We start from the raw sequence: 27,919 nt of genomic DNA, 5'->3' as shown, positions 1-27,919 counted from the left end.
AAAGAGAGAGAGGGACAAAGTCATTAACCATCATCATGACAAAGAGGATCGAGCCACAGCAGCAGTGGGAGGGTCAGTAGTAAGACATTTCAGGTGGTCTTTTGAATGACCTGTTATACTAAAGGGCATTATAATAATTTTCACAATTTCACAGTATTATTCCAACCAGTGTGGAAATATATAAAACACAGGACAATCACGTTTTTGACTGCACTGGGTGTTTAATGTTTTATGTTCACAATAATTTAGTTTGGAGAAGAGACAAATATAAAGAAGAGTTTTCATTTTTCCAAGGTGCTGTATTTCCATCTGACAACAGGGGTCTCCATTTGACAACAAAACCGAAACAAGGACACTTCCATGTACACTTGATTGGGCAGATTGGCGAAACACTAATATATTGCCATCTGAATGTAGAAAGGATATGGGTAGGTAGCTTGGACATGCATTTTCCCAGGGCTGTATCTGTAGTTTTTATAGAGGCCTCATCCTGAGCAGGAATAGTAACATGACCACTACAGTGAAAGTACCTCACACCAGAAATCAAGCCACAGACCCCACATAAAAATGCACACCTGACAACAGTTTATGACTACAGCAGCAGCATAAGCAAAAGCAGCAATCGACAGTAGCGTCGTGGCAATGAAGCTCGGGTTCACCTCTCCAATTGGCCCAGGCATGGGGGCCTTTGGGGTCAGGGGTCAGTTGCTGTGGGGAACTTGGTCCTCTCCTGGATCAACAGCTATGGGGACATGGTCCTCTCTTGGATCAATAGTTGTTGTGGGGACACGGTCCTCTCTTGGATCAATAGTTGTTGTGGGGACATGGTCCTCTCTTGGGTCAGTTTCTGTGGGGACATGGTCCTCCCCTGGATCAATAGTAGTTGTGGATACCGAGACCTGTTGGTGGCTGGCTGCAGGAGTTTTGGCTGCTGTTGGGAGGAGCAGTAGGTAGGTCTGCTCCTGCTATAGCTGCTTCATGGCCTTTCGCTGCTACCCCAGCTCCCAACACTTGTTCTACTGAATGCAGGGAGGTGTGGTGGTGCATCATCATCTAAACTTGGCCACCCCATTGGAGCACTGTGTGTGCTGTTCTATTTGAAGTAGTTCTGTATAAATAAGGGCTGGTGTCTTTATGGTACAAGCTGTATCCATGAAATGAGGGAAATGTTGAGTGGGTTTGTATTTTCACTGGGACTCAATTATCCTAAGTGTTTAAATGCTTCGAAAATGTTTACTATTACAATATAGGCCAAATATTGGTTTAAAATGTAAAAAAGTAAAAATGACTGAGCTAAAAGCTGATGATGCGTAAGAAGACATGAGACAGACAGTAAGACAAAGGTTGAGAGAGAGAAACGATGAGAAGCAATGGTGGTGTGAAGTTGAATGGATGTGGGTGATCATATCCTCACATTATCTAATGTCCTCGTCAAACCCCTGGAGGAACAGAGGCCTTCAACAACATACACAGTGTTAACGCTTTGCCACGCAGATCCGCTAACAACACACCATCTCAGCAGAGTTAGGAACATTGGTAGAGAAACAATGAAAACCTTATCTTCCTGTTGGTAGGACACTCCCACATCCTGGTGACATCCTCAATTAAGGACTGTAATAAACATTCTGGCTTCCCCAACTCTGCCCAGAGAATGAATAACTCCAACCTCAATAGTTGGCTCCATTCAGATATACTGTGATATACTCTAACTAGATATTAAGTAGGGTGTGACACTAAATCCATTTTTCAACACCCTACTACAGAACAAAACCCATAGACTGCAAACCACTGACTTAGAAATCTAGAATAACAGATGGATAATGGGAGATATACAGTAACAGTCCAAAGTTTGGACACACCTACTCATTCAAGGGTTTTCTACACTGTAGCATAATAGTGAAGACATCAAAACTATGAAATAACACATATGGAATCATGTAGTGACCAAAAAAGTGGTAAAACAAAACAGATCTTCAAAGTAGCCACCCTTTGCCTTGATGACAGCTTTGCACACTCTTGGCATTCTCTCAACCATCTTCATGAGGTAGTCACCTGGAATGCATTTCAATTAACAGGTGTGCCTTGTTAAAAGTTATTAGGGGAATTTCTTTCCTTTCCTTCTTGATTCAATCAGTTGTGTTGTGACAAGGTTGGGGTGGTAAACAGAAGATAGCCCTATTTGGTAAAAGACTAAGTCCATATTATGGCAAGAACAGCTCAAATAAGCAAAGAGAAACGACAGTCCATCATTACCTTAAGACATGAAGGTCAGTCAATCAGAAAACTTTCAAGAACTTTGAAAGTTTCTTCAAGTGCGGTCGCAAAATCCATCAAGAGTAATGATGAAACTGGCTCTCATGAGGACCACCACAAGAAAGGAAGACCAAGAGTTCTCTGCTGCAGAGGATAAGTTCATTCCAGAGTTCACGTAACAGACACATCTCAACATCAACTGTTCAAAGGACGCTGCGTGAATCAGGCCTTCATGGTAGAATTGCTGCAAAGAAACCACTACTAAAATGACACCAATAAGAAGAAGAGACTTGCTTGGGCCAAGAAACACGAGCAATGGACATTAGACCGGTGGAAATCTGTTCTTTGGAATGATCAGTCCAAATTTGAGATTTCTGGTTCCAATCGCTGTGTCTTTGTGAGACGCAGAGTAGGTGAACGGATTATCTCTGCATGTGTGGTTCACACTGTGAAGCATGGAGGAGGTGATGTAATGGTGTGGGGTGCTTTGCTGGTGACACTGATTTATTTAGAATTTACATTTACATTTACATTTAAGTCATTTAGCAGACGCTCTCAAGGCACACTTAACCAGCATGGCTACCACAGCATTCTACAGCGATACACCATCCCATCTGGTTTGCACTTAGTGGGACTATCATTTGTTTTTCAACAGGACAATGACCCAACACACCTCCAGGCGGTGGAAGGGCTATTTGACCAAGAAGGGGAGTGATGGAGTGCTGCATCAGATGACCTGGCCTCCACAATCACCTGACCTCAACCCAATTGAGATGGTTTGGGATGAGTTGGACCACAGAGTGAAGGAAAAACAGCCAACAAATGCTCAGCATATGTGGGAACTCCTTCAAGACTGTTGGAAAAGCATTCCAGGTGAAGCTGTTTGACAGACTACCAAGCGTGTGCAAAGCTGTCATCAAGGCTACTTTGAAGAATCTCAAATATAAATATATAAATATATATATTGTTTAACACTTTTTTAGTTATTACATGATTCCATATGTGTTATTTCATAGTTGTGATGTAGTCAAATTAAGAAAAACTCTTGAATGAGTAAGTGTATCTAAACTTTTGACTGGTACTGTATAAAAGGCTAAAAGAACAGATGGATAATGGGAGATATACAGATGGATAGAAGAAGATAGATAGGCTTACAGAGTTCGGTCTCACCAGTAGCATGGCCTGTTCATGCAGCAGCTGCTGCTGCAGGATCTCCAGGTGCCTCTGCTCCTCCTCCAGCTGGCGACGGATGTACTCCTGTCAATCAAACCACACACACAGCAAGTGTCAGGGGTAGACTACAAGTATCATGAAATAAACTATTGTTGATAGAGTTCTCCTACCTGCTCCCGGTCAGCCCTCCTTTTCTCCTCCTCAGCTCTCCTGCGCTCCTCCTCCTCTTTACGCCGGCGTTCAACCTCTTCCATGCGCCTCTTGTCATCCTGCTCCCGGCGACGCTGCTCGCGCTCCTGCTGCCTCCTCATCTCCCGCTCACGACGTTGTTGCTGTGGATGACCATCGGGGGCGACAGAGCAGGCGTCAGGAGCAGACATCACTATGCATTAACATTCCGAGCTAGCTAGCTCTCTTGTTTCTGGTCACCATATCTGGCCTTTATGAGATAAGCTAGCCATTTCTTATTGTGAGCATTTGAGATGCTAGTCTCACTTCCCAGGGTTCACGGTTGGTGGACTACACTACGTATGTGCCATGTTTTACCTGTAAGCTTACCATCACCACTTCAGTAATACTGGCAGGCTTCTCAGTTGGTTAAATAGTGTTGATTTATTGCAGCCATCTCTATGAATACAGTAAGTAGCTCTTCACCATTATAAAATGGGTGGGTCTAATCTTGAATGCTGATTGGTTAAAACCGCATTCCGGCCGGTGTCTATTCCACAAGTTACCACTGGCTAAATCTATGATGTCAAAATGCCTATTTACTCTGTTCCATCTGACTGCGTAATCCACTGTCTCATCAACACAGCCAGCTAATTTGCAGTCTTTCAGGCTTCTGTTTGAAGTGTAGTATTGCTGAAGTGGTGATGGCAGTGTAGCCTAGTGGCTAGAGCGTTGGACTAGTAACCGGAAGGTTGCGAGTTCAAACCCCCGAGCTGACAAGGTACAAATCTGTCGTTCTGGCCCTGAACAGGCAGTTAACCCACTGTTCCCAGGCCGTCATTGAAAATAAGAATTTGTTCTTAACTGACTTGCCTGGTTAAATAAAGGTAAAATAAAAAAATAAAATAAAAAATTGTGTTAGCCATGTCGTTAGCTAGCTTCTCTGAACGACAGTATCCTGACGAGTGAGTACATTTTCTTTGCCAGGCGAAGTCGCGCCTCATCAGCTTATTGTTATGGATGTATCCAAATAAATCTCACTAGAAAACAGCTTAAACAAATGCAAATGCAGCTACTTTGCTGTTATGCTGGCTGCACTTTTTGACACGACTGTAAGTTAGCTGTAGTTGGCTAGCTAGCAAGCAAGGGATAAGAACGTTGCCAGCCAGTATGGCAATGAAACATTTAATACGAATGACTGGGTCGCGTCCATAAATCGAGAACAAAAAGACGATGACAGGAACGCGTCTCTAGCAACCCTAGATTTGTGTCTGGGTTATATCTTCTAGAAGGATGAAAAAGTATGAATAAATTGATCAAACAAATGTTTTTAATGAAAATATTTCAAACATTATTTGAACATGTTGGTAACCTGTTGTATAAAAGTGATAATGCCCTCGAAGCCGGTGTTCGGAGGATATATTGGCACGGGCCTAACAACACCCATGCCAATATTTCCTCCAAACACTGGCTTCTCTGGCATTATCACTTAAGTAGAATAAGACTTGCACTAGATGTGGTCCCTAGTTCCATTAAGTACCCTGTGGTGGTCCCTGGCTGCATCATGAAAAAACATGTCTCCGTATTTAACCTTTAAACATGGACTATGCCATATATTTCTCATGCCCCTCGGTCAACTCGCCCAAGAGGATTCCCTGACCCTACAGTATAATATGATTCATTAATGCATTTTCTCATTAATCAGAAAAAACCCTGAAACTGTAGGAAAGTGTATGCAGAGGTTAAAGGTTAAAAAATGACTGAAACAAGTCGATGACTGAAACAAGTCGATGACTGAAACAAGTCGATGACTGAAAAGTCGGTCACATGATTGTCTGTGGGGTGAAGTTACACTCCCATTTCATGTAAAAAAAATCATGACCTTCTTTTAGGGAAAAATAATCCTTTTGTACATGTATTAAACTGAGTTCGACCAATTGAAAATCAAAAAAAAAAAATGAACAAACAAAATGTTTTAATAAATTATCATATGACGGAAATCCGTCGAAGTGACGGAGAACTTTAACCCTTGTGTATGGGATACTGTATGGGGGAAACTATGGGAAAATGTGTGATTTTGAACTATTCTACACTGGAGGAGCACTCGGCTGTTATATTTTCTGACTCAATTGTACAGGTTGTGTGTCTTTAAAGAGGTTCCAACCAGATAACTTCGACGTGGTAATATCATGGGGACTACTGCATAAAAGGCATGGGTCAGGGAATTGCCTGTGCCGTTTTCTGCAGACTAAAACAACCGGAAGCTCTCTCTCTCAGGTTCTAGTAGCTAATGACTGAGGAAGAAGTCTTTCTGGCCCAGCCTCCCAGAGAGGATAAAATAAAGACAGACAGAGCCCTGTGGTCTTCCTCAGAGAGATAAAGGCCAATTAGGAAACACAGCCCAGAGGGCCAAAGGCTGCACACAAATACACTAATCACTACACATGACTATAAACACAACACAGAGGGGGGGAGACGTCTGTGAGGAGTGTGTTGACTGCTTTAGCACACACACAAAAACACGTTATGCACACATACACAATTTATGGGTGCAAACTGCAGAGTAAAAGGATCAAACACACACCATTAGACAGGGAGAGAGAACACACAAACAATCTTAGACACACACACTCTTTCGTACCTCCTCCAGCCTCCTCCTCTGCTCCTTCTGCTGCTCGATGCGTTTCTGCCTCTCTGCCAGTAGTTGGCGCTTGTACTCCTCCTGCTCCCGGAGCTGCTGCTCCTGCAAGAGCTGCTGTCTGCGCAGGGCCTCTGAGCGCTCCTTGTTCTCTTGCTGCAGACGGATGAAATCCCTACGCAGGGTTGACTCCCCTGGTTGGTTCACTATGGAGCTACAGGACAAAGACATACATTAGTATGGAGCACGATGGAGCTATGGACCAAACAAACAGACACTTTAGCTAACGCATTTGCTATTAGTATGTTGGCTAGTTTTTGCCATAGGTACATGTGGGTTAGTTACCTGGGCTCCCCCTCCTGCTCCTGAGCTTCCTCCTCCTCTTCCTCACTCCCGCTGTACTCATACTCGGTCTCATCTAGAGAAGAGAGGAACGGTGAGAATGTTTAAGTAAAAAAAAGTATTGTGAAGAAGAGGTTTTGGAGAAGTGTGTGTGTGTATTAGTATGTCTAAGACTCACCCTTCTCCCCCCTCTTCTTCTTGGTGCGGTCAATGTGGTCTTTGAGCTGGATGCGGACCTGCCTCTCGTTGGGCTGGTCTCTGATAAAGGGGTGTTTCAGCAGCTGGTCGGTGGGGGGGCGCTGAGTGTAGTTCTTCACCAGGGAGCCCTCGATGAAGCTGCAAAACTTCTTAGACCTGAGGAGAGGAGGCATTTGTTACTTTTATGAGCTTATGCTATATCTACCAGGGGATATCAGCTGAGCTATTTTTTTTATTTCATCTTTATTTAACTAGACAATTCTTATTTTACAATGACGGCCTACCCCCTCCCCTAACCCAGATGATGCTGGGCCAATTGTGCACCGCCCTATGGGACCCCCATTCACAGCCGGTTGTGATACAGCCCAGGTTCGAACCAGGGTCTGTAGTGACGCCACTAGCACTGAAATGCAGTGCCTTAGACTGCTGTGCTACTCGGGAACGAAGGAGTTTCACCAGTGTCATTGTTCACAGTGGGATTGTAAAATGGTGGTTTAAATGTCTGAAATCATAACAGCAGAGATTAGTCACACACCATTTCTTTGACTTGAGTCGAGGAGGAGGGTTTCTGGGGATGAGGAAGAGAGCTCTCATTGGATGCATATCGCACAGCGCTGGAAGACAAGAGCAAACACAGGTCAGACAGAGGAAAACAAACATAATTTCAACCAGGTTTGCCATCTGGGACAAATAGTAGTGTAGAAGTCCAATAGTAAAATAATGGCTGTACTTACGAGGAGCTCCCTCAGCCATCTCTATAGCTGTGATTCCAGTGGACCACAAGTCACTCTGCAGGAGAAAACACTATGAAAGATATGGACACAGCTACCATTGTGTGTGTGTGTGTGTGTGTGTGTGTGTGTGTGTGTGTGTGTGTGTGTGCGTAAATCTATGCATGCATACGTCTATAGGATGGTAATTACCACCCTCTCTGGTCCTGACAACATCAGCCCCAACCTGCTACAGTACTGTCCCATCAGCCTACACAGCCACATACAATGGCACAAACGCAAACAGCTATCAATCCACCAACTCGACACACCGCTGGACACTGACAGAAAGCAGCATGGTTTTATTGAGCGCATCTTACTCTGTAGTCATAGGTGGCGTCTGGGTTCTCGTCGCAGGCGATGACCTCGGGCGCCATCCAATAGGGCGTACCAATGAAGGTGTTCCTCCTACCCACGGTCCGGTCCAGCTGGGCGCTCACACCGAAGTCCACTGGAGGAGGGGGGAGTAGACCGGTCAGAACCAGTTCAAACTAGTTTAAACCCCACATATCAAACCAGCCCCATGCAGTTAAAGCCAGCGTAAACCAGTTCAAACCAGTAATAAAGCAGTCCCAGTTCCAATCAGGCCAGCTAAAACCAGGCTAAGTTGAAAACAGTTTAAACCAGTGAACTCACCTAGTTTGACCTCTGCGTTCTCAGTCAGCAGCACGTTCTGGCCCTTGATGTCACGGTGGATCACATGGTGGGCATGCAGGTGAGCCAACCCCTGAGGAGAGACACAGTCATAACAGTCATTTATTGTTTTTTAACTTTACTTGTAGAATCTGCAAAGCTCAAAAATAGGAAGAGTTGGGGCTTCTAGGGCAATTCAGGCAGCTGATTGAGTAACTTTTTACTGTAGAAAGTATTTGTTTTATATTGTGTTTTGCTTTTCGTGTATATTGATATGTATAGTGTATATTGATGTGTATTGATGCATGTCTGATAGAAGGTTCATCTGTAAAAGACCTTGGTCTCAGCATGACTCCCTTTCAAAATAAAGGCGACATAAACAAATTCAAATAAGCTACAGATCCCAGCATGCAACAGCAGGGGAACTTGTAGGGCGTAAATGTGGACTCACCCTGAGGATCTCACGAGAGATGTAGGCGATCCAGTCCTCCTTCAGTGTGTTGCCCTTGGTGTTCTTCACAAGGTCTGTGATGGAGCCTGCGCCACAGAACTCCATCACCAGCTAGAGACCCAGAGAGAGAGAGAGAGAGAGAGAGAGACCCAGAGAGAGAGAGAGAGAGAGAGAGAGAGAGAGAGAGAGAGAGAGAGAGAGAGAGAGAGAGAGAGACCCAGAGAGAGAGAGAGAGAGAGAGACCCAGAGAGAGAGAGAGACCCAGAGAGAGAGAGAGAGAGAGAGAGAGAGAGAGAGAGATGGTATCCTCAATGAAATGATCAAATATACAGACAACAAATTCCAATTGGCTATACTAAAACTCTTTAACATCATCCTTAGCTCTGGCATCTTCCCCAATATTTGGAACCAAGGACTGATCACCCCAATCCACAAAAATGGAGACAAATTTGACCCCAATAACTACCGTGGAATATGCGTCAACAGTAACCTTGGGAAAATCCTCTGCATTATCATTAACAGCAGACTCGTACACTTCCTCAATGAAAACAATGTACTGAGCAAATGTCAAATTGGCTTTTTACCAAATTACCGTACAACAGACCATGTATTCACCCTGCACACCCTAATTGACAACCAAACAAACCAAAACAAAGGCAAAGTCTTCTCATGCTTTGTTGATTTCAAAAAAGCCTTCGACTCAATTTGGCATGAGGGTCTGCTATACAAACTGATGGAAAGTGGTGTTGGGGGTAAAACATACGACATCATAAAATCCATGTACACAAACAACAAGTGTGCGGTTAAAATTGGCAAAAAACACACACATTTCTTCACACAGGGTCGTGGGGTTAGACAGGGATGCAGCTTAAGCCCCACCCTCTTCAACATATATATCAACGAACTGGCGCGGGCACTAGAAAAGTCTGCAGCACCCGGCCTCACCCTACTAGAATCTGAAGTCAAATGTCTGCTGTTTGCTGATGATCTGGTGCTTCTGTCACCAACCAAGGAGGGCCTACAGCAGCACCTAGATCTTATGCACAGATTCTGTCAGACCTGGGCCCTGACAGTAAATCTCAGTAAGACCAAAATAATGGTGTTCCAAAAAGGTCCAGTCACCAGGACCACAAATACAAATTCCATCTAGACACTGTTGCCCTAGAGCACACAAAAAACTATACATACCTTGGCCTAAACATCAGCGCCACAGGTAACTTCCACAAAGCTGTGAACGATCTGAGAGACAAGGCAAGAAGGGCATTCTATGCCATCAAAAGGAACATAAATTTCAACATACCAATTAGGATTTGGCTAAAAATACTTGAATCAGTCATAGAGCCCATTGCCCTTTATGGTTGTGAGGTCTGGGGTCCGCTCACCAACCAAGACTTCACAAAATGGGACAAACACCAAATTGAGACTCTGCACGCAGAATTCTGCAAAAATATCCTCAGTGTACAACGTAGAACACCAAATAATGCATGCAGAGCAGAATTAGGCCGATACCCACTAATTATCAAAATCCAGAAAAGAGCAGTTAAATTCTATAACCACCTAAAAGGAAGCGATTCCCAAACCTTCCACAACAAAGCCATCACCTACAGAGAGATGAACCTGGAGAAGATTCCCCTAAGCAAGCTGGTCCTGGGGCTCTGTTCACAAACACACCCTACAGATCCCCATGACAGCAGCACAATTAGACCCAACCAAATCATGAGAAAACAAAAAGATAATTACTTGACACATTGGAAAGAATTAACAAAAAAACAGAGCAAACTAGAATGCTATTTGGCCCTACACAGCGGCAGAATACCTGACCACTGTGACTGACCAAAAATTAAGGAAAGCTTTGACTATGTACAGACTCAGCGAGCATAGCCTTGCTATTGAGAAAGGCCGCCGTAGGCAGACATGGCTCTCAAGGGAAGACAGGCTATGTGCTCACTGCCCACAAAATGAGGTGGAAACTGAGCTGCACTTCCTAACCTCCTGCCCAATGTATGACCATATTAGAGAGACATATTTCCCTCAGATTACACAGATCCACAAAGAATTCGAAAACAAATCCAATTTTGAAAAACTCCCATATCTACTGGGTGAAATTCCACAGTGTGCCATCAGAGCAGCAAGATTTGTGACCTGTTGCCACGAGAAAAGGGCAACCAGTGAAGAACACGCACCATTGTAAATACAACACATATCTATGCTTATTTATTTTATCTTGTGTCCTTTACCATTTGCACATTGTAAAAACACTGTATATATATATATAATATGACATTTGTAATGTCTTAATTTTTATTGTTTATTTCACTTTATATATTATATACCTTACTTGCTTTGGCAATGTTAACACATGTTTCCCATGCCAATAAAGCCCCTTGAATTGAATTGAGAGAGAGAGAGAGACCCAGAGAGAGAGAGAGAGAGAGAGAGAGAGACCCAGAGAGAGAGAGAGAGAGAGAGAGAGAGAGACCCAGAGAGAGAGAGAGACCCAGAGAGAGAGAGAGAGAGAGAGAGAGACCCAGAGAGAGAGAGAGAGAGAGAGAGAGAGAGAGACCCAGAGAGAGAGAGAGAGAGACCCAGAGAGAGAGAGAGAGAGACCCAGAGAGAGAGAGAGAGAGACCCAGAGAGAGAGAGAGAGAGAGAGAGACCCAGAGAGAGAGAGACCCAGAGAGAGAGAGACCCAGAGAGAGAGAGAGAGAGAGAGAGAGACCCAGAGAGAGAGAGAGAGAGACCCAGAGAGAGAGAGACCCAGAGAGAGAGAGAGAGAGACCCAGAGAGAGAGAGAGAGACCCAGAGAGAGAGAGAGAGACCCAGAGAGAGAGAGAGAGACCCAGAGAGAGAGAGAGAGACCCAGAGAGAGAGAGAGAGAGACCCAGAGAGAGAGAGAGAGACCCAGTGAGAGAGAGAGAGACCCAGTGAGATAGAGTAATGTGCATACATACACAAGCACACACAAAACACACTATGCAGCAATTATTATTAACCGTGTAGATGTGAAAGATTAGAGTCACAGTCGTGAAAACACTAGACAGAGTACTTGAGTCTTTACTGTGAGAACCACTCACTCTCCTTCCTTCTCTATCCCTCTTTTTATGAAAACTATAGATGGTTGGCAATAAACCGAGAGTAACCCTGGTCTAGCAAATTATAGCTCTCCCCCTTTAGTTTCTTGATGTACCTCCACCTCAGAGACAAAAATACCCAGAGTTTGACAGGGGTCATCAAAGGTAGCACTTTCAGGCAAAAACACAGGGACTGACTCCGAGAGAAGGGAGGTGAGGAAGGGGGAGTTCAAACTTCACCCAATCTTTAGAGAATTGGAGGAGAGAAGGGTGGTTTGTGGAGGGTATGCATCAGTGGAGGCTGCTGAGGGGAGGACAGTTCACAATAATGTCTGGAATGGAGCCTTTGGAACGGCATCAAACACCTGGAAACTCTGCGTTTGAAGCATTTGATACAATTCCACTCATTCCACTCCAGCCATTGCCACGAGCCCATCCTCCCCAAATAAGGTGCCATCAACCTCCTGTGGTATGCATGTACCCACTACCCACTCACTTGAGGAGGGATATGGGTGGGTTGGAGTTAGGTTGGTGGCAGCTATGGTATCCATATCCACATTTTTGCCCTGCTAGATTTGCCCCGGTCAACTGTAAGTGCTGTTATTGTGAAGTGGAAATGTCTAGGAGCAACAACGGCTCAGCCGCAAAGTGGTAGGCCACACAAGCTCACAGAATGGGACTGCCGAGTGGGACAGAATGGGACTGCCGAGGGCTGAAGAGCATAAATATTGTCTGCCCTTGGTTGCAACTCTCACTGTGGAGTCTGAAGAGCATAAATATTGTCTGCCCTTGGTTGCAACACTCACTATGGAGTTCCAAACTGCCTCTGGAAGTAAGCACAATAACTTGTTGGCAGGAGCTTAATGAAATGGGTTTCCATGGCCGAGGAGCCGCACACAAGCCTAAGATCCCCTTTCACAATGCCAAGCGTCGGCTGGAGTGGTGTAAAGCTCACGGCCATTGGACTCTGGAGCAGTGGAAATGCGTTCTCTGGAGTGATGAATCACACTTCACCATCTGCCAGCCCAACGGACGAATCTGGTTTTGGCGGAATTCAGGAGAGCGTTACCTGCCCGAATGCATAGTGCCAACTGTAAAGTTTGGTAGAGGAGGAATAATGGTCTGGGGCTGTTTTTCATGGTTTGGGCTATGCTCCTATGTTCCAGTGAAGGGAAATCTCAATGCTACAGCATAGTGGCATTCTAGACAATTCTGTGCTTCCAACTTTGTGGCAACAGTTTGGTTGAAGGCCCTTTCCTGTTTCAGCATGACAATGTCCCTGTGCACAAAGTGAGGTCAATACAGAAATTATTTGTTGATATTGGTGTGGAAGAACTCAACTGGCCTGCACAAAGCACTAACCTCAACCCCATCGAACAACTCTGGGATGTATTGGAACGCCTACTGCGAGCCAGGCCTAATAGCCCAACATCAGTGCAGTGCCCGACCTCACTAATGCTCTTGTGGCTGAATGGAAGTCCCCGGAGCAATGCTCCAACATCTAGTGGAAATCCTTCCCAGAAGAGTGGAGGCTGTTATAGCTGCAAAGGGGGGACCAACTCCATATTAATGCCCATGATTTTGGAATGATGTTCGACGAGCAGGTATCCACATCCTTTCGGTTGTTTAGCGAGCTACCTTTTTTCCCTGTTGGACCTGCATTGATAAGATATCCAATTTCAGTTTGTGTGGTTGTCGATTTAGCGTTCTGTAACTTTGTAGCGAGCACGGTCTGCATGTGTAGACGCATATTGTGTCATGATTGCAAGTTGTCTTTTATCTTTTCCAACTGTCCTGTTATCTGGTGTTAATATCTATTCTGGAAGGCCCTTCCGTCCAATCAGAAATGAGTGTCAACAATGCTTTGGTAAAAATCTACATTTAATTTCTAAGTACTTTCTACCTATTTTTAGTGTGGCATGGAGTGTGTTTTTTACCTAAACCTCTTGCGTCATCCATATGATGTAAATCCGACACAGAACTTTAACCCCTGGGGCTGAGGGAAAGCGGGAGGTAAACCAACTTACCCATAGCTGGTCGTCGTGTCCTGGGGGGCTCTTCTTGATGAAGGCTCCGTAGTAGGTGGCTATGTTTCTGTGGTGGGAGTACTTCTTCAGCATATTAATCTCCAATTTAATCTCCTCCTCTTCATCCTATAAAAGAGTGCAGGAGAGCGAATGAGGGAGACCATTAATTGAGTTAATGGCTCCCAGATGACCTGATAACAGTTTAATCTGGGAGCCCCCAAGACAAACAAACAACCAACCAACCACAAGTCATACACACACACACACACTTCCTAACAAGCTATTTGTTTAGTTTATGATGGCTTATGAGATGACACTCCATGGTCGTTTACCACTCTTGGCATTCTTCAGACTAAGTTTATTGTAATCATGACAACAATAATAACAGAACAGGCTGGTATTTATTCAACCACATTATGAGCCTAGTAAATACCACAATGTATTGACTTTCAGTCAAACCGAGACTGTTGAAGAGCATGGCAGTGAAAATAGCACATTCTATATCGTACAAGATAATGGAGCCTAATAAACCAATATCACACACAGTGTGTAGGATTCACTCATAAACCATGTCAGGCATCCATTCCATGAGAAAACATCGATTCAGTGTCATTTTTAACAATACTCCCTCAACATGTGGTCTTCCTGTTGGTAGAATGACGTGACATTTCCCCTGCCTGGTTGTATCATTCAGAGAGGGGGGAGAGACAGAGAGACAGAGAGAGACAGAGAGGAGCTGACAGACAGAAGCGGTTGGGGTTCTGGGTTACAACTGCTCAGGCAAGGAAATATGACATCTCTCTCTCCTCCATCTCACCTTCACATTAGTCTACACTCTCCATAACCTAATCTCTCATCACCCATCTTCTCTCACTCTGTCCTTCGTATGCCCCACTTTCCTCATTGTCCTGATGCTATAATCACCATTCTAACTCATGAAATGGTGGGAGAAGGTGGTATCAGACATTATACAGATAGTATAACACAATGGAACAAATAAGGGTGATGTGCAACCCTTTTTCTTACTGGGTGCAGAGAGTGATGCAACACCTCTGCCAACCATTTTCTCACCTTCTACACTGTAAAGATACTCTGCTGGGAGAGAGGAGAGAAAGCACGAGAAAGAGAGAGGAAAGATGGAGAGGCTGTGTCTGTATCAGGGCTTTTACTAAGAACTTCTGACTACTATTGAATCACAGTGAATGATAGCCACCAACAGCAGCCTTTCTGCAAGGTTAGGGGAGCAGGCCTCTAGAGGGTCCTGTGTGGCTCAGTCGGTAGAGCATGGCGCTTGCAACGCCAAGCGTCGTGGGTTCGATTCCCGCTAGGGCCACCCATATGTAAAAGTAGTGGCCCCAGCCGACTTGTAAGTCGCTTTGGACAAAAGCGTCTGCTAAATGGGATATATATTATTATATATTAGATAGTACAGCCTTCTGCTCTGCCGCAAGTAGACCTAATGTGATTAGAAGTTATACAGTGAGGCAGGGAGAGGTGTGGTAGGTAGAGAAAGAGCAAGAGATGAAGGGAGAGAGGAGAGATGGGTAGTGATGGGAAAGAGAGCAAGACAGAGAGAGATGGAGCAAGACAGAGGGTGTGAGGGAAAGCAACCAAGAGAAAAAGGGCAGCGATGGGAGAGAAAGAGGGACAAAAGAGAGAGACAGTGGTCAAGAGAGGTGAAGAGAGCCAAGCGGCTGAGCGCCTTAGACCCCTCCCATAATCCCACTGCACTTCAACTGAACCTTCTGAGAGGAGGAGGAAAGAAAAACAAACTCTCCCTCCCTCCCCCTCTCTGTGCTGTATGTAGAACAGGATGTGGTATCTGGGTCAGGGCACATATGCTGAGATGAGCCTGTAGAGTAAAGTGAAGCTATAACTATACTGGTGCTGTCTCTAGATCTACTGTAGTATGTTCTATATAGGAACACACGTACATGGTAGGGAGCTTGGCCAGAAGTACTAGGCTGACAATACATGCTTCCATCCTAGGCATGCTTTCATCCTAGGCATAGACCCTATAACTGGTGTACACCACAATGATGCTACCTGACTCTGTTTCTTCAAGTAGAAGGCTACAACAACACAGTTTAACAAAATATACCAAAAATACCTCAAGTAAAAAACAGATGTTTTCTGCTGACCAGGAGTTCCTGGATGGCACATATCATATGTCCTGTCGGTTCACTAGACTAGCTTATCTATCCCCCTGCAGGACAACCAGAGAACATTTTCAAAAATAAACAAGCTACTCCAACCAAACTAACTCTCGCTCCTGGCAAACACCCAAACCTCAACTGAATTGTTTATTTTACAAAACGGCGTTTAAAAAAAACTCTTCTCAGAAAAGAGCTGATGTGTGTAAAATATCTTTAACATGTGTAGATCACCAGTAGGACTGTATAGCCACACGGCACTACTCTCATTCTCTGTGCTCCTACATACATTCATCCTTCTCCCTGTCCTTATCGCTATTCCATATTTTCTTTAGTCTCTATTTTGCAACGTTCACATGAGAAATGAAAGGTTTGTGCTCAGATGTCTTTTCAAATCAATTATTAGAGACAGGGTAGGAAGATGCTTTGTCATGTAGACAAATACAGTCTAACATTTGCTTAGTGACAATAGCCTGGGTCTGTCTTTCTGTTCAGGCACCATAAGGAGACACCGTTAAGGCAAATGGGTGGAGGTAGACACTTAACACACACACACACCTCAAAGGCAGGCTGACTTCACAAGACATGACAGGGGGTCCATAGAGGCTGTGTGCAACCCTCCTCCAGAGTATCTGAACACCAGACCTCTCAGCACTGCCTAACGATGCCCTGGGCTACATAAAACCACCTCCATCCAGCTCCAAACACAAACTCAGCTTTGTGGCATGAAGAGGAAAAACACGGAGGTTGAAGACCTACATTCATATAAGCCTGATATTATGTCTATTTCAGGAGGAAAAATATTGACTAGGGGAATTGGGGAAAGGAGAGAGAGCAGGGGGTGGTGGAGGTTTATCTTGGCGACTGTTGCTATCCTGCTACAGTATTTGTGTTTTGGTTCAAATTAAAGACATACTGTATCTAGGGCCTTGGATGCAATAAAACTCAACTTGGGATATGTCCCAAATCTACATGGGCTAGAATGTGGCTATAGAGTATTTATTATTAAGCATAGCTGGATCATTGAGTCAAGTACTAAAAGATCTATTCTGTGATCCAGATTTTTACTTGATTTGGTCTTGACGTAATGTCTGACAAGGGATGTAATTTGTGTATCTAATGGTTTGGGTCTTAAAAAGGAAATGTCTCTCTGAGGAGCCAATTGGAGGGAATATAACGTCTAGAATGAGTCCAAGGAAGGATTAGACTGTGATGTTATAAATCAACAGATTATTCAGGAAGTAGTCTATCAACACTGGGAACCAAAATGGAACTGTTAATGAGTGGAAGTGAATGTGTGGGAGCAAATGGACAACCAGCTGTCAGTCAAACCAGCTCTCTGTTAAATCACACACAAAGCTCTCCCAATCGAGCACCAGCTTACCTCTGTGACGTCCATGACCTTGATGGCCGCCAGTTGTCCTGTCTTGACATGTCGGCCCTGCAGAGAGAAAAAGGGATGAATTAATAACGTCATTTCAACCCTGACATGCAAAGTATCCATATGACGTAGTTTCAGTCAGAAAGACCTTGAGTGCTTGATCCCAGACTAAGTATGGGTGATTCCTTGACCTCTAGCCAGGAGTTATTACTCTACATGATGATCATGGAAACACCAGACATCAGATACCTAAGCAACAACCCAGTCCATATCATCAGCGCCATGCTTTTCTCTTTTCAGCTGAAACCAGTCTTGAGTTACCTCACAATGTGAATGACTCTAACCACTGCAGACTTCAATGACATCATATTTTCTGTTAACAGAGGAAGCAGCAGAATAGAGGGGACCACTCTGCAGTGAAACTGCCAGACAGAGAGAAGGTCAGTGAAGGGTAGGGGAATAACACTGCTGCAGGATTGGGTTTCCTTTGTCTGAACCGGGGACACCTGAGCTGGACCTGACCCCCCCCCTGTCTAAAATGGGAGAGTCCGGGCGCTGAGTGATGAGGGATTAACCCACTTCGGCTCGGCGGGGGAGGGGGTCACAGGCTTTGTTGGTCTGACTGGAAGCAGACTAGTAGAATGACTAGAACAAAGAAAGAAGTGGGTTCACAACCTTGCATTAAAACATTGCATTTTCTACTGTTTAAAAATCATAGTCACAGTAAGCTAGTTGTAAGAGAGAGAGAGAGAGATGAGAAACAGAATCCCAGAGTCACGACAGATCAGTTGTATGGGCCATATGTCAATGCTGAGTTTGGGAGTCTCACAGTGCTAGTCTTTATCCCAGAATGCTTTAGTCTCTTTGGTGCCCTGCTTGGAGCAATCACCATGACAACCTGTCCTACCACAGCTTTTAACAGAGAGGGAGGAGAGAAGGCTGAAGTAGAGGAGTGACAGGTTTAGTGAGTGTGTGTGTCCATCCTCATCGCTTGGCAACCCTGCTTGAGTCGCACTAGACAGGACACAGATTTAAAAGCTCTGTTGAGAGAGGACTCTGACAAAGACACCCCACCAAGGGCAGGAATCTCAGCCAGGCAGCAGCAACACAGGACCTCCCAGCACAGGACCCAACGAGGTCCCTACCAGCTACCATACAGACTGCACCACAACACCCCTGGGCTGCCCAGGGATACGCCACACCAGAAAAGGCCCTATAAATGAACCACACACTCCCTATCAAACAGGACTGGACTAACTATTTCCCTGTTTAATGACAGGCAGGGTGTAGGCAGCTGTGGTCCTGGGGGGGTGGTCCTGTCTGGGAGAGGGGGTAATCTAATCTGGAGATCTGCCTAAGGACTGTGGGGATTAAAGAATGTCTCACCAGTCCACATTACACAAACAGGTACAACACAAAGAGCAGCCTGTTGTAAGCATAACAGAAAAAGTCCCATCACTCTTATATAGTATAAAACTAAATTGCAGAGTTACAATTCCTATACTGTTCTTGTATTGAATTGGTCTTTCGATAATGGTGCAGAATGGTCATCTAACAGCGGTGTTATTACCTTGACAAGACCTTCAATGTGAGAAGGCTTGGCTGAAGTCCAGTAAATGGCTTCTATCATTGAGGCCACTCCAGTCATGAGTCTCTCTAACTCCTATCAGTGTGCTGTGAGGCTTTCAGTGGACTGTAATGGACTCATTTGGCTTATGTGTGTGTATGTGTGTGTATGTGTATGTGTGTGTGTGTGCAGTGGATGACTCAGCTAAGCTGGTATAATGGCCACACATGCTTGAGGAAGATGGATGCTGCAGTTAAATGGAAGCTGATGGAAGTTGACCACTGGCGTCCTTCACTCTGAGTGACCACTATGTACTCAGACACACACACACACACTACAAGTCAAACTACTCATTCAGGGGTTTTCTTCATTTTTACATTTTCTACATTGTAGAATAATACTAAAAACATCAAAACTATTAAATAAAACATGTGGAATCATGTTGTAACCAGAAAAGTGTTAAATCAAAATATATTTTAGATTCTTCAAAGTAGCTACTCTTTGTCTCGATGACAGCTTGCACACTTGGCATTCTCTCAACCAGCTTCATGAGGTATTCACCTGGAATGCATTTCAATTAACAGGTGTGCCTGGTTAAAAGTTAAATAGGGGAAGTTATTTCCTTCTTAATGTGTTTGAGCCAATCAGTTGTGCCGTGACACGGTAGGGGTGGTATACAGAAGATAGATTTTGATTTGGGAAGGTCAGTCAATCCGAAGGTCAGTCAATCCGGAACATTTCAAGAACTTTGAACTTTTCTTCAAGTGCAGTTGCAAAAACCATCAAGCGCTTTGGTGAAACTGGCTCTCATGAAGACCGCCACAGGATAGGAAGACCCAGAGTTACCTCTGCTGCAAAGGATAAGTTCCTTAGAGTTACCAGCCTCAGAAATTTCAGCCCAAATAAATGCTTCAGAGTTCAACAGACAGATCTCAACATCAACTGTTCAGAGGAGACTGTGTGAATCAGACCGTCATGGTCGATTTGCTGCAAAGAAACCACTACTAAAGGACACCAATAAGAAGAGACTTGCTTGGGCCAAGAAACATGAGCAATGGACAATAGACCGGTGGAAATCTGTCCTTTGGTCTGAGGAGTCCATATTTGAGATTTTTGGTTCCAACCGCCATGTCTTTGTGAGGCGCAGACTAGGCGAACAGATGATCTCTGCATGTGTTGTTCCCTCCGTGGAGCATGGAGGAAGAGGTATGATGGTGTTTTGCTGTTGACACTATCAGTGATTTTTTTAGAATTGAATGCATACTTAACCAGCACGGCTACCACAGCATTCTGCAGTGTTACGCCATCCCATCTGGTTTGCGCTTAGAGGGACTATCATTTGTTTTTCAACAGGACAATGACCCAAAACACACTTCCAGGCTGTGTAAGGGCTATTTGACCAAGAAGGACAGTGATGGAGTGCATCAGATGACCTGGCCTCCACAATCATCCAACCTCAATCCAATTGAGATGGTTTGGTATGAGTTGGACCGCAGAGTGAAGGAAAAGCAGCCAACAAGTGCTCAGCGGCGTCTGGTAAGGCAAGGGGTGGTGGTCTATGTATTTTTGTAAACAACAGCTGGTGCACGATATCAAAGGAAGTCTCAAGCTATTCCTTGCCTGGAGGTAGGGTTTCTCATAATAAGCTGTTTTCACCGGTATTCTTTGTAGCTGTTTACATACCACCACAGTCAGAGGCTGACACTAAGAAAGCATTGAATGAGATGCATTCCGCCATTAGCAAACAAGAAAACGCTCACCCAGAGGTGGTGCTCCTAGTAGCCGGGGACTTTAATGCAGGGAAACTTAAATCAGTTTTACCAAATTTATATCAGCATGTTAAATGTGCAACCACCTATACTCCACACACAGAGACGCATACAAAGCTCTCCCTCTATTTGGCAAATCTGACCATAATTATATCCTCCTGATTCCTGCACCAGTGACTAGATCAATAAAAAGTGGTCAGATGAAGCAGATGCTAAGCTACAGGGCTGTTTTGCTGCACAGACTGGAATATGTTCAAGAGATTCCTCCAATGGCATTGAGGAATACACCACGTCTGTCATTGGCTTCATCAAAAAGTGCATCAATGACGTCGTCCCCACCGTGACCGTACGTACATACCCCAACCAGAAGCCATGGATTACAGGCAGCATCCGCACTGAACTAAAGGCGAGAGCTGACGCATTCAAGGAGCGAGACTCGGAAGCTCATAAGAAATCCTGCTATGCCCTCCGACGAACCATCAAACAGGCAAAGCATCAATACAGGACTAAGATACTCCCTCAAATAACCGGTGCCCCCGCACATTGACTCTGTACCGGCACCCCCCTGTATATATGTTTTTTTTACTGCTGCTCTTTAATTACTTGTTACTTTCATCTCTTATTCTTATCCGTAATTTTTGAAAGTGCACTGTTGGTTAGGGGCTAGCCGAGTAAGAATTTCACAATAAGGTCTACACCTGTCGGTGCATGTGACTAATACAATTTGATATGTGGGAACTCCTTTAAGACTGTTGGAAAAGCATTCAATGTGAAGCTGGTTGAGAGAATGCCAAGAGTGTGCAAAGCTGTCATCAATGCAAAGGGTGGCTACTTTGAAGAACCTCAAATATATTTTGATTTGTTTAATTAACACTTTTTTGGTTACTACATGATTCCATAGTTGTGATGTATTCACTATTATTATTATACAATGTAGAAAAGAGTACAAATAAAGAAAAACCATACATACATGCACACATGCATACATGCATGCATACCATTACATACCATTCCATTACATTCCATTCCATTACATTCCATTACATTACATTACACACAACATACATTACATTCATTACACACAACATGCACTCACATTCTCACTCTATGAGCATGCACACACACCCAGTACAAAGCAATATCTTGTGCTTATTGCCTATTCAGTCTATCCTCTTTCCCTCACCTTGAGAATTTGTAGAACACATTATCTCTCTCCTAAGGCTTTTTTTGCAATTTTAAGTGTATATGAGTTTGAGAGAGAGACTTGGGTACAGAGGTGACGGGGGGAGATATGGAGGAGAGGTGGCAGGGGAGGAGAGGGAAAGGGAAGAACAGAAAGAAGAAAAAAAGAGGCTGAAGGCCAAGTTTTTCTGCTGATCTAAGCGGTTTTCCAGCAGAATATGGGAAAAAAAGACTGTCGACTGGACCTAATCACAGCCCCTCCCCACACACAAAAACATGCAAACTCTCAGATACTGCCATAGACTGGGTGCATACGGTAGGCAGGGCTGGTATAGGTGCTCTGACTGTCATGATGTCAGTGTCAGCCTTTGGCTGTGTCTAAAAGAGCTGTCTCTCACTCGCTCACTCTTTCCCTCACTCTCTGATTCAAGGGGTTTGGTTTCAGGCCTCTTTGAAGTAAAATAACCCACAAATGATTAGCACCCAACCTGCTCACCTTCAGAGGTGTGCGTGCGTGTGTGTTCTCTCCCAGACCAATCACCGTAGGCCAACTTCACTCTGACATCATCCTCCTCTCAGGCTCCTATACTCAAGACTTTCTTGAGTCTGCCTTCTGTCTGCCTAACACAAACAGATGCTCACACACACACACAAAGAACAATAATCCCCCCACCATGTGAGTGTTTCTATTTTCTGTGCATTAACTTCCCCATAACTTGCTCTATGACCAGTCTCTGTGCCCTACTGAAAAGTTTCCAGTCCATTCTCTGCCTCTAGTCAGTCAAATATAGGAGGTAGTGGTTAGTTTGTCTTACCTGTGGCTTGAATTGAATAAAAATAAATGACATAAAATAGACTAAAGTCCACCGTCTCAGTTGACTGTGCAAAACTTAAATATTAGACCACAAGCAAACCTTTTTGGAGTGACTTCCGCCATAATAGAAATTTCACAAAACCTTGGTCATGTTCCAACAGTCTTGAAAGGCCTGTTTTCCCTCAACCTTCTAACTCCCCCTCCAGTAATCACCAAGGGAAGGAGATGTGGTAATTAAGCCTTCTAGGACTATGGGGACCAGACCCCTTCAGTTAATAAGATAATCATTCTGGGAGTCTGACCTCTGACCCCAGCACACAAGGGGTTTTAATCTAAAGTCCTCATTAAAAGGACCAGGGCACCATTTGGCTACCTGTCTGGTCGACCTCCACAAACCATAACCCAACACCCATCCCGAACTAACTAACTAACTAACCTTACCTCTTTTCTACAAATGGTGGAACATTAATTATTCTCCTATGCAGTAAATAATGGTGACAGTCAAGGACTGATTGGAAATAGTTAATAAACCTCTTTGGGCTAGGGGGCAGTATTTTGACTTCTGGATGAAAAGCGTGCCCAAAGTAAACTGCCTGTTACTCAGGCCCAGAAGCTAGGATATGCATATAATTGGATAGAAAACACTCTAATAAAAGGTTTCTAAAAATGTTAAATAATATCTGTGAGTATTACAGAACTTATATGGCAGGCAAAAACCTGAGGACAAACCATCCAGAAAAAGAAAAATCAGCCCACCACTGTTTCCAAAGGCTGTCATGTTTAATATGAAGGAAAACCTCTCAGATTGTCATTCCTAGGGTGTCCACTAGATGTCAACAGTCTTTAGAAAGATTTTCAGGTTTGTTGTTGGAAAAATGAGCTAGAATTTGTCGTTTTTCGAAGTGGCTCCCATTTTGGCTGTAGTGTTTTCATGCGCATGGATGAGAGCGCATTCTTTGTTGTTTATCTCCGGTAAAGACAATAAAGATTCTCCATCTTAAATTTGATCATTTATTTACGTATTAGGGTACCTGAGGTTTGATTATAAATATTGTTTGGAGAAGTTTATTGGTAACGTTTGGGATTAATTTTGTATGCATTTTGAAGGAGTGAAACCGGTAGATTATTGAATGAAGCGTGCCAGCTGAACTGAGTTTTTGGGGATATAAAAAAAGACTTTATCAAAAAAAGGACCATTTGTGATGTAGCTGGGACCTTTTGGAGTGCCAACAGAAGAAGACCTTCAAAAGGTAAGGCATTTATTTTACCGCTACTTCTGGCTTTCGTGGCGCACCGGCCTGGTTGAATTAAAAAAAAATGGAAATCAAGCAAAAACTAAAGAATGCAACAGAATGCAAAAGCAGTAGTATATCAAGTACAGAACAAACCAAAGCAAAAAACTGAAAAAGAGTGAAAAGTTAAAAAAGCAGTAGAGTATAGGAAGTGTGTGTTTCAATGTCTTGTGTCTGAGGAAGATAAAAGCCAGATAAGAGTGCCACTTCCCTGAGGAAATACCAGGGGAGTAGCGGCATCCTGTATCAGCACACACAAATGTGAAGCTTCTGAGTTTGAGTTTATTATTTTTTATATTTTTTTTTCACACACATTTTTATTTTACTAGGCAAGTTAGAACAAATTCTTATTTACAACGATGGCCTACCTCGGCCCAACCATCCATGACTGGAAACAGGCCCTGAGCACAGTGAAAGAGAGAGCGCGAAAGCAAGCGAGAAAAAGCGAGACAAAGTGTGTGTGTGTCTGTAGTAGTAGTGCTCCATGCCCGCACCTGGCCCTCTTGTCCCGTTCCCCAAGCCTAGAGGGGTGCAATAAAGAACCCCTTGTCCCAAAAACTGGAGGTACACACATACAACCACATTACAGAGCACTCCGGCCCGCCCAAGCACAGAGGAGGGAGACAAGAGAACCAGAGCAGAGGAATTCATGTTGAAGCACTGCATTCTAGATACACAAACAGAATTCATGTTCAAGCACTGCATTCTAGATACCAGAACAGAATTATCACACCAAATGCTTTTTTTGGTTGCTTTTCTTATATACGTTTGTTTCAATCTCATGTACACACACTTACACGTGAACAGATGTACACTTACGAACAAACATGCAACCACACTGACACAGAAAAGCACAAACACACCATGCAACCAAGCAATTTAGTGCAGCACAACTCTGTAAAAGGCCTGTGATGTAGACTTATGTGCAAGAACATGCAGGGGAATACACCACTACAACTCTTCATCTCGAGCAAGAGGTGTGTGTCTCTTTTGTGTAAGTAGGCCAAGAATACAGTCGTGGCCAAAAGTTGAGAATGATACAAATATTCATTTTCAAAGTCTGCTGCCTCAGTTTGTATGATGGCAATTTGCATATACTCCAGAATGTTATGAAGAGTGATCAGATGAATTGCAATTAATTGCTAAGTCCCACTTTGCCATGTAAATGAACTGAATCCCCCCCCAAAAATTCCACTGCATTTCAGCCCTACCACAAAAGGACCAGCTGACATCATGTCAGTGATTCTCTCGTTAACACAGGTATGAGTGTTGACGAGGACAAGGCTGGAGATCACTCTGTCATGCTGATTGAGTTTGAATAACAGACTGGAAGCTTCAAAGCTCTGTCAATCATGGTTACCTGCAAGGAAACACGTGCCGTCATCATTGCTTTGCACAAAAAGGGCATCACAGGCAAGGATATTGCTGCCAGTAAGATTGCACCAAAATCAACCATTTATCGGATCATCAAGAACTTCAAGGAGAGCGGTTCAAATGTTGTGAAGAAGGCTCCAGGGTGCCCAAGAAAGTCCAGCAAGCGCCAGGACCGTCTCCTAACGTTGATTAGGAGATCGGGGCACCACCACCCGGGATCGGGGCAACACCATTACAGAGCTTGCTCAGGAATGACAGCAGGCAGGTGTGAGTGCATCTGCACGCACAGTGAGGCGAAGACTTTTGGAGGATGGCCTGGTGTCAAGAAGGGCAGCAAAGAAGCCACTTCTCTCCAGGAAAAACATCAGGGACAGACTGATATTCTGCAAAAGGTACAGGGATTGGACTTCTGAGGACTGGGGTAAAGTCATTTTCTCTGATGAATTCCCTTTCCGATTGTTTGGGGCATCCGGAAAAAAGCTTGTCCGGAGAAGACAAGGTGAGCGCTACCATCAGTCCTGTGTCATGCCAACAGTAAAGCATCCTGACACCATTAATGTGTGGGGTTGCTTCTCAGCCAAGGGAGTGGGCTCACTCACAATTTTGCCTAAGAACACATGAATAAAGAATGGTACCAACACATCCTCCGAGAGCAACTTCTCCCAACCATTCAGAAACAGTTTGGTGACAAACAATGCCTTTTCCAGCATGATGGAGCACCTTGCCATAAGGCAAAAGTGATAACTTAGTGGCTCGGGGAATAAAACATCAATATTTTGGGTCCATGGCCAGGAAACTCGCCAGACCTTAATCCCATTGAGAACTCGTGGTCAATCCTCAAGAGGAGGGTAGACAAACAAAACCCCACAAATTCTGACAAACTCCAAGCATTGATTATGCAAGAATGGGCTGCCATCAGTCAGGATGTGGCCCAGAAGTTAATTGACAGCATGCCAGGGTGGATTGCAGAGGTCTTGAAAAAGAAGGGTCAACACTGCAAACTCTTTGCATTAACTTCATATAATTGTCAATAAAAGCCGTTGACACTTATGAAATGCTTGTAATTATACTTCAGTATTCCATAGTAACATCTGTAAAAAAAAATATCTAAAAGACACTGAAGCAGCAAACTTTGTGGAAATGAATATTTGTGTAATTCTCAAAACTTTTGGCTACGACTGTACAGCCCTGCTCTAGAGGGAAAGATAGAGAAAGAGAGAGAAAGAGAAATAAAGAGAGAGAAAAATGAATGAGGGTTGTGGGAGTCCTGCTGGTCAATAATAAACATCTATTGATCGCTGCAGTACATCTGAAACAAGCCAGGAGGAGTGTCGGAAAGTGCTGAGCGATTAGTGCTTATTTACGTTGTTAGGTTGAGGTTCGATTATGAAAAAATAATCAAGGTTTTAGATCATTTATTTTAAATATTAAATGCATTATGAAATAATGAGATTAAAATGAGCTTTTTCATGGAAATTCTAAAAAGAATTTGAACCTTCAACTGCCAAAACATTGAAAATATTCCATTGTCTCTGTCAGATCCACATTGGGTAGACAAAAGAAAAATAAGAAAGTTGTGTATATTAGTTACTTTTATTTGATGACAATATCATTTCTCATTCCTTAAAGTCATCATCTCATCTCTGCTCAGGCAGTAGAAGCCAACAATCTAACATGATCTCTGTTCTCCCCATACTGTACTGTCTTTAGTTATCCAATTTTGCTTGGCTAGCCTTCCTAAGTGGTGAAGAGCTGTCTGACAATCATTTAACTAATTTTTCAAAGAAGATGAGGCATACTTTCACAAACTCTCTCTATCCCCCTTTCTCATCGTTGTGTTGTGTACATATGCGTTGTGTGTAATCTAACCTAACGGAGCATGCCTAAAAGTGTATCCATATCTGTCCGAGACAGAAAATAGCAAGCTCAATGGATTATGGTCGTTGTAGTTAATTACAACGTTTCTGCGCTGAACTAGGTTGAATATTGGCTTAATGAAAACTACAACTTTCTTCAGCCCAGCATCCCATTTAGTTTGAATTCATTTCTCTCATGAATTATTTGATTTCTCTAGAGAAACGGCGTGTTAGGCTTTAAAAAAAATGTTTTTAAAATAAACTAAATAAAATTCAAGTGATTGAACCGACGTCAGTCAATTAGTTGTTTAATAATGCATAAAACATTTTATCAAACTGCTGATTGAAGACGGGACAGCCAGGCATTCGTGCGGGTGAATCAGTTTCTGCAGTAACATGGACTCTTAAATGTGATGACACTGTTGCTCCTTGCTGAAACAAGCAAGGTGTTGTAGCAAACGAGCACACATAGAAAGGTTCAGCAGCAGGACACAGAAATAGAATCTATGACAGCACATGCAGTCAGGAGCAGAGGAAAACACATACAGTGCCTTCGGAAAGTATTCAGACCCTTTAACTTTTTCCACATTTTGTTACGTTACAGCCTTACTCTAAAATTGATTAAATAAGTAAAAAAGCCGAAGCAATCAACACACAATACCACATAATGACAAAGCGAAAAACTGTTGTTTAAAAAAAAAACACAATAGAAAAAAAGAAAGTCTATATACAGTGTGCGCAAATGGCATGAGGTGGTAAGGTAATACATAGGCCATATTAGCAAATAATTGTTTGCTAAATTGTAAT

At 43.6% G+C, this 27,919-nt stretch overlaps 1 protein-coding gene across 8 annotated transcripts in view; it reads right to left on the bottom strand.

The window, feature by feature from the left end:
• Positions 1-27,919, bottom strand: part of LOC135547539 (mitogen-activated protein kinase kinase kinase kinase 4-like) — a 98,833-nt gene that overhangs the window by 31,495 nt on the left and 39,419 nt on the right. For 5 of the 8 annotated variants that reach the window (XM_064976623.1, XM_064976620.1, XM_064976622.1 and 2 more), the window contains exons 3-14: positions 17,262-17,318; positions 13,725-13,850; positions 8,627-8,737; positions 8,179-8,269; positions 7,863-7,993; positions 7,507-7,561; positions 7,308-7,386; positions 6,753-6,928; positions 6,578-6,650; positions 6,236-6,446; positions 3,597-3,758; positions 3,409-3,510 (exon numbers count right to left, since the gene is read on the bottom strand). In XM_064976623.1, coding sequence (XP_064832695.1) covers positions 3,409-3,510; positions 3,597-3,758; positions 6,236-6,446; positions 6,578-6,650; positions 6,753-6,928; positions 7,308-7,386; positions 7,507-7,561; positions 7,863-7,993; positions 8,179-8,269; positions 8,627-8,737; positions 13,725-13,850; positions 17,262-17,318 — 1,374 coding nt within the window. Of the gene's footprint in view, positions 1-659; positions 848-3,408; positions 3,511-3,596; positions 3,759-6,235; positions 6,447-6,577; positions 6,651-6,752; positions 6,929-7,307; positions 7,387-7,506; positions 7,562-7,862; positions 7,994-8,178; positions 8,270-8,626; positions 8,738-13,724; positions 13,851-17,261; positions 17,319-27,919 lie in introns of those variants that run through there. The other 3 variants (XM_064976621.1, XM_064976626.1, XM_064976627.1) reach the window with 2 other exon arrangements.

The sequence above is a fragment of the Oncorhynchus masou genome, chromosome 10, assembly GCF_036934945.1.
Source record: "Oncorhynchus masou masou isolate Uvic2021 chromosome 10, UVic_Omas_1.1, whole genome shotgun sequence".
In the NCBI taxonomy this organism is placed as follows: domain Eukaryota; kingdom Metazoa; phylum Chordata; class Actinopteri; order Salmoniformes; family Salmonidae; genus Oncorhynchus; species Oncorhynchus masou.
Note: the sequence above shows the minus strand (reverse complement) of the source record. Positions and strands in the feature narration are given on the sequence as shown.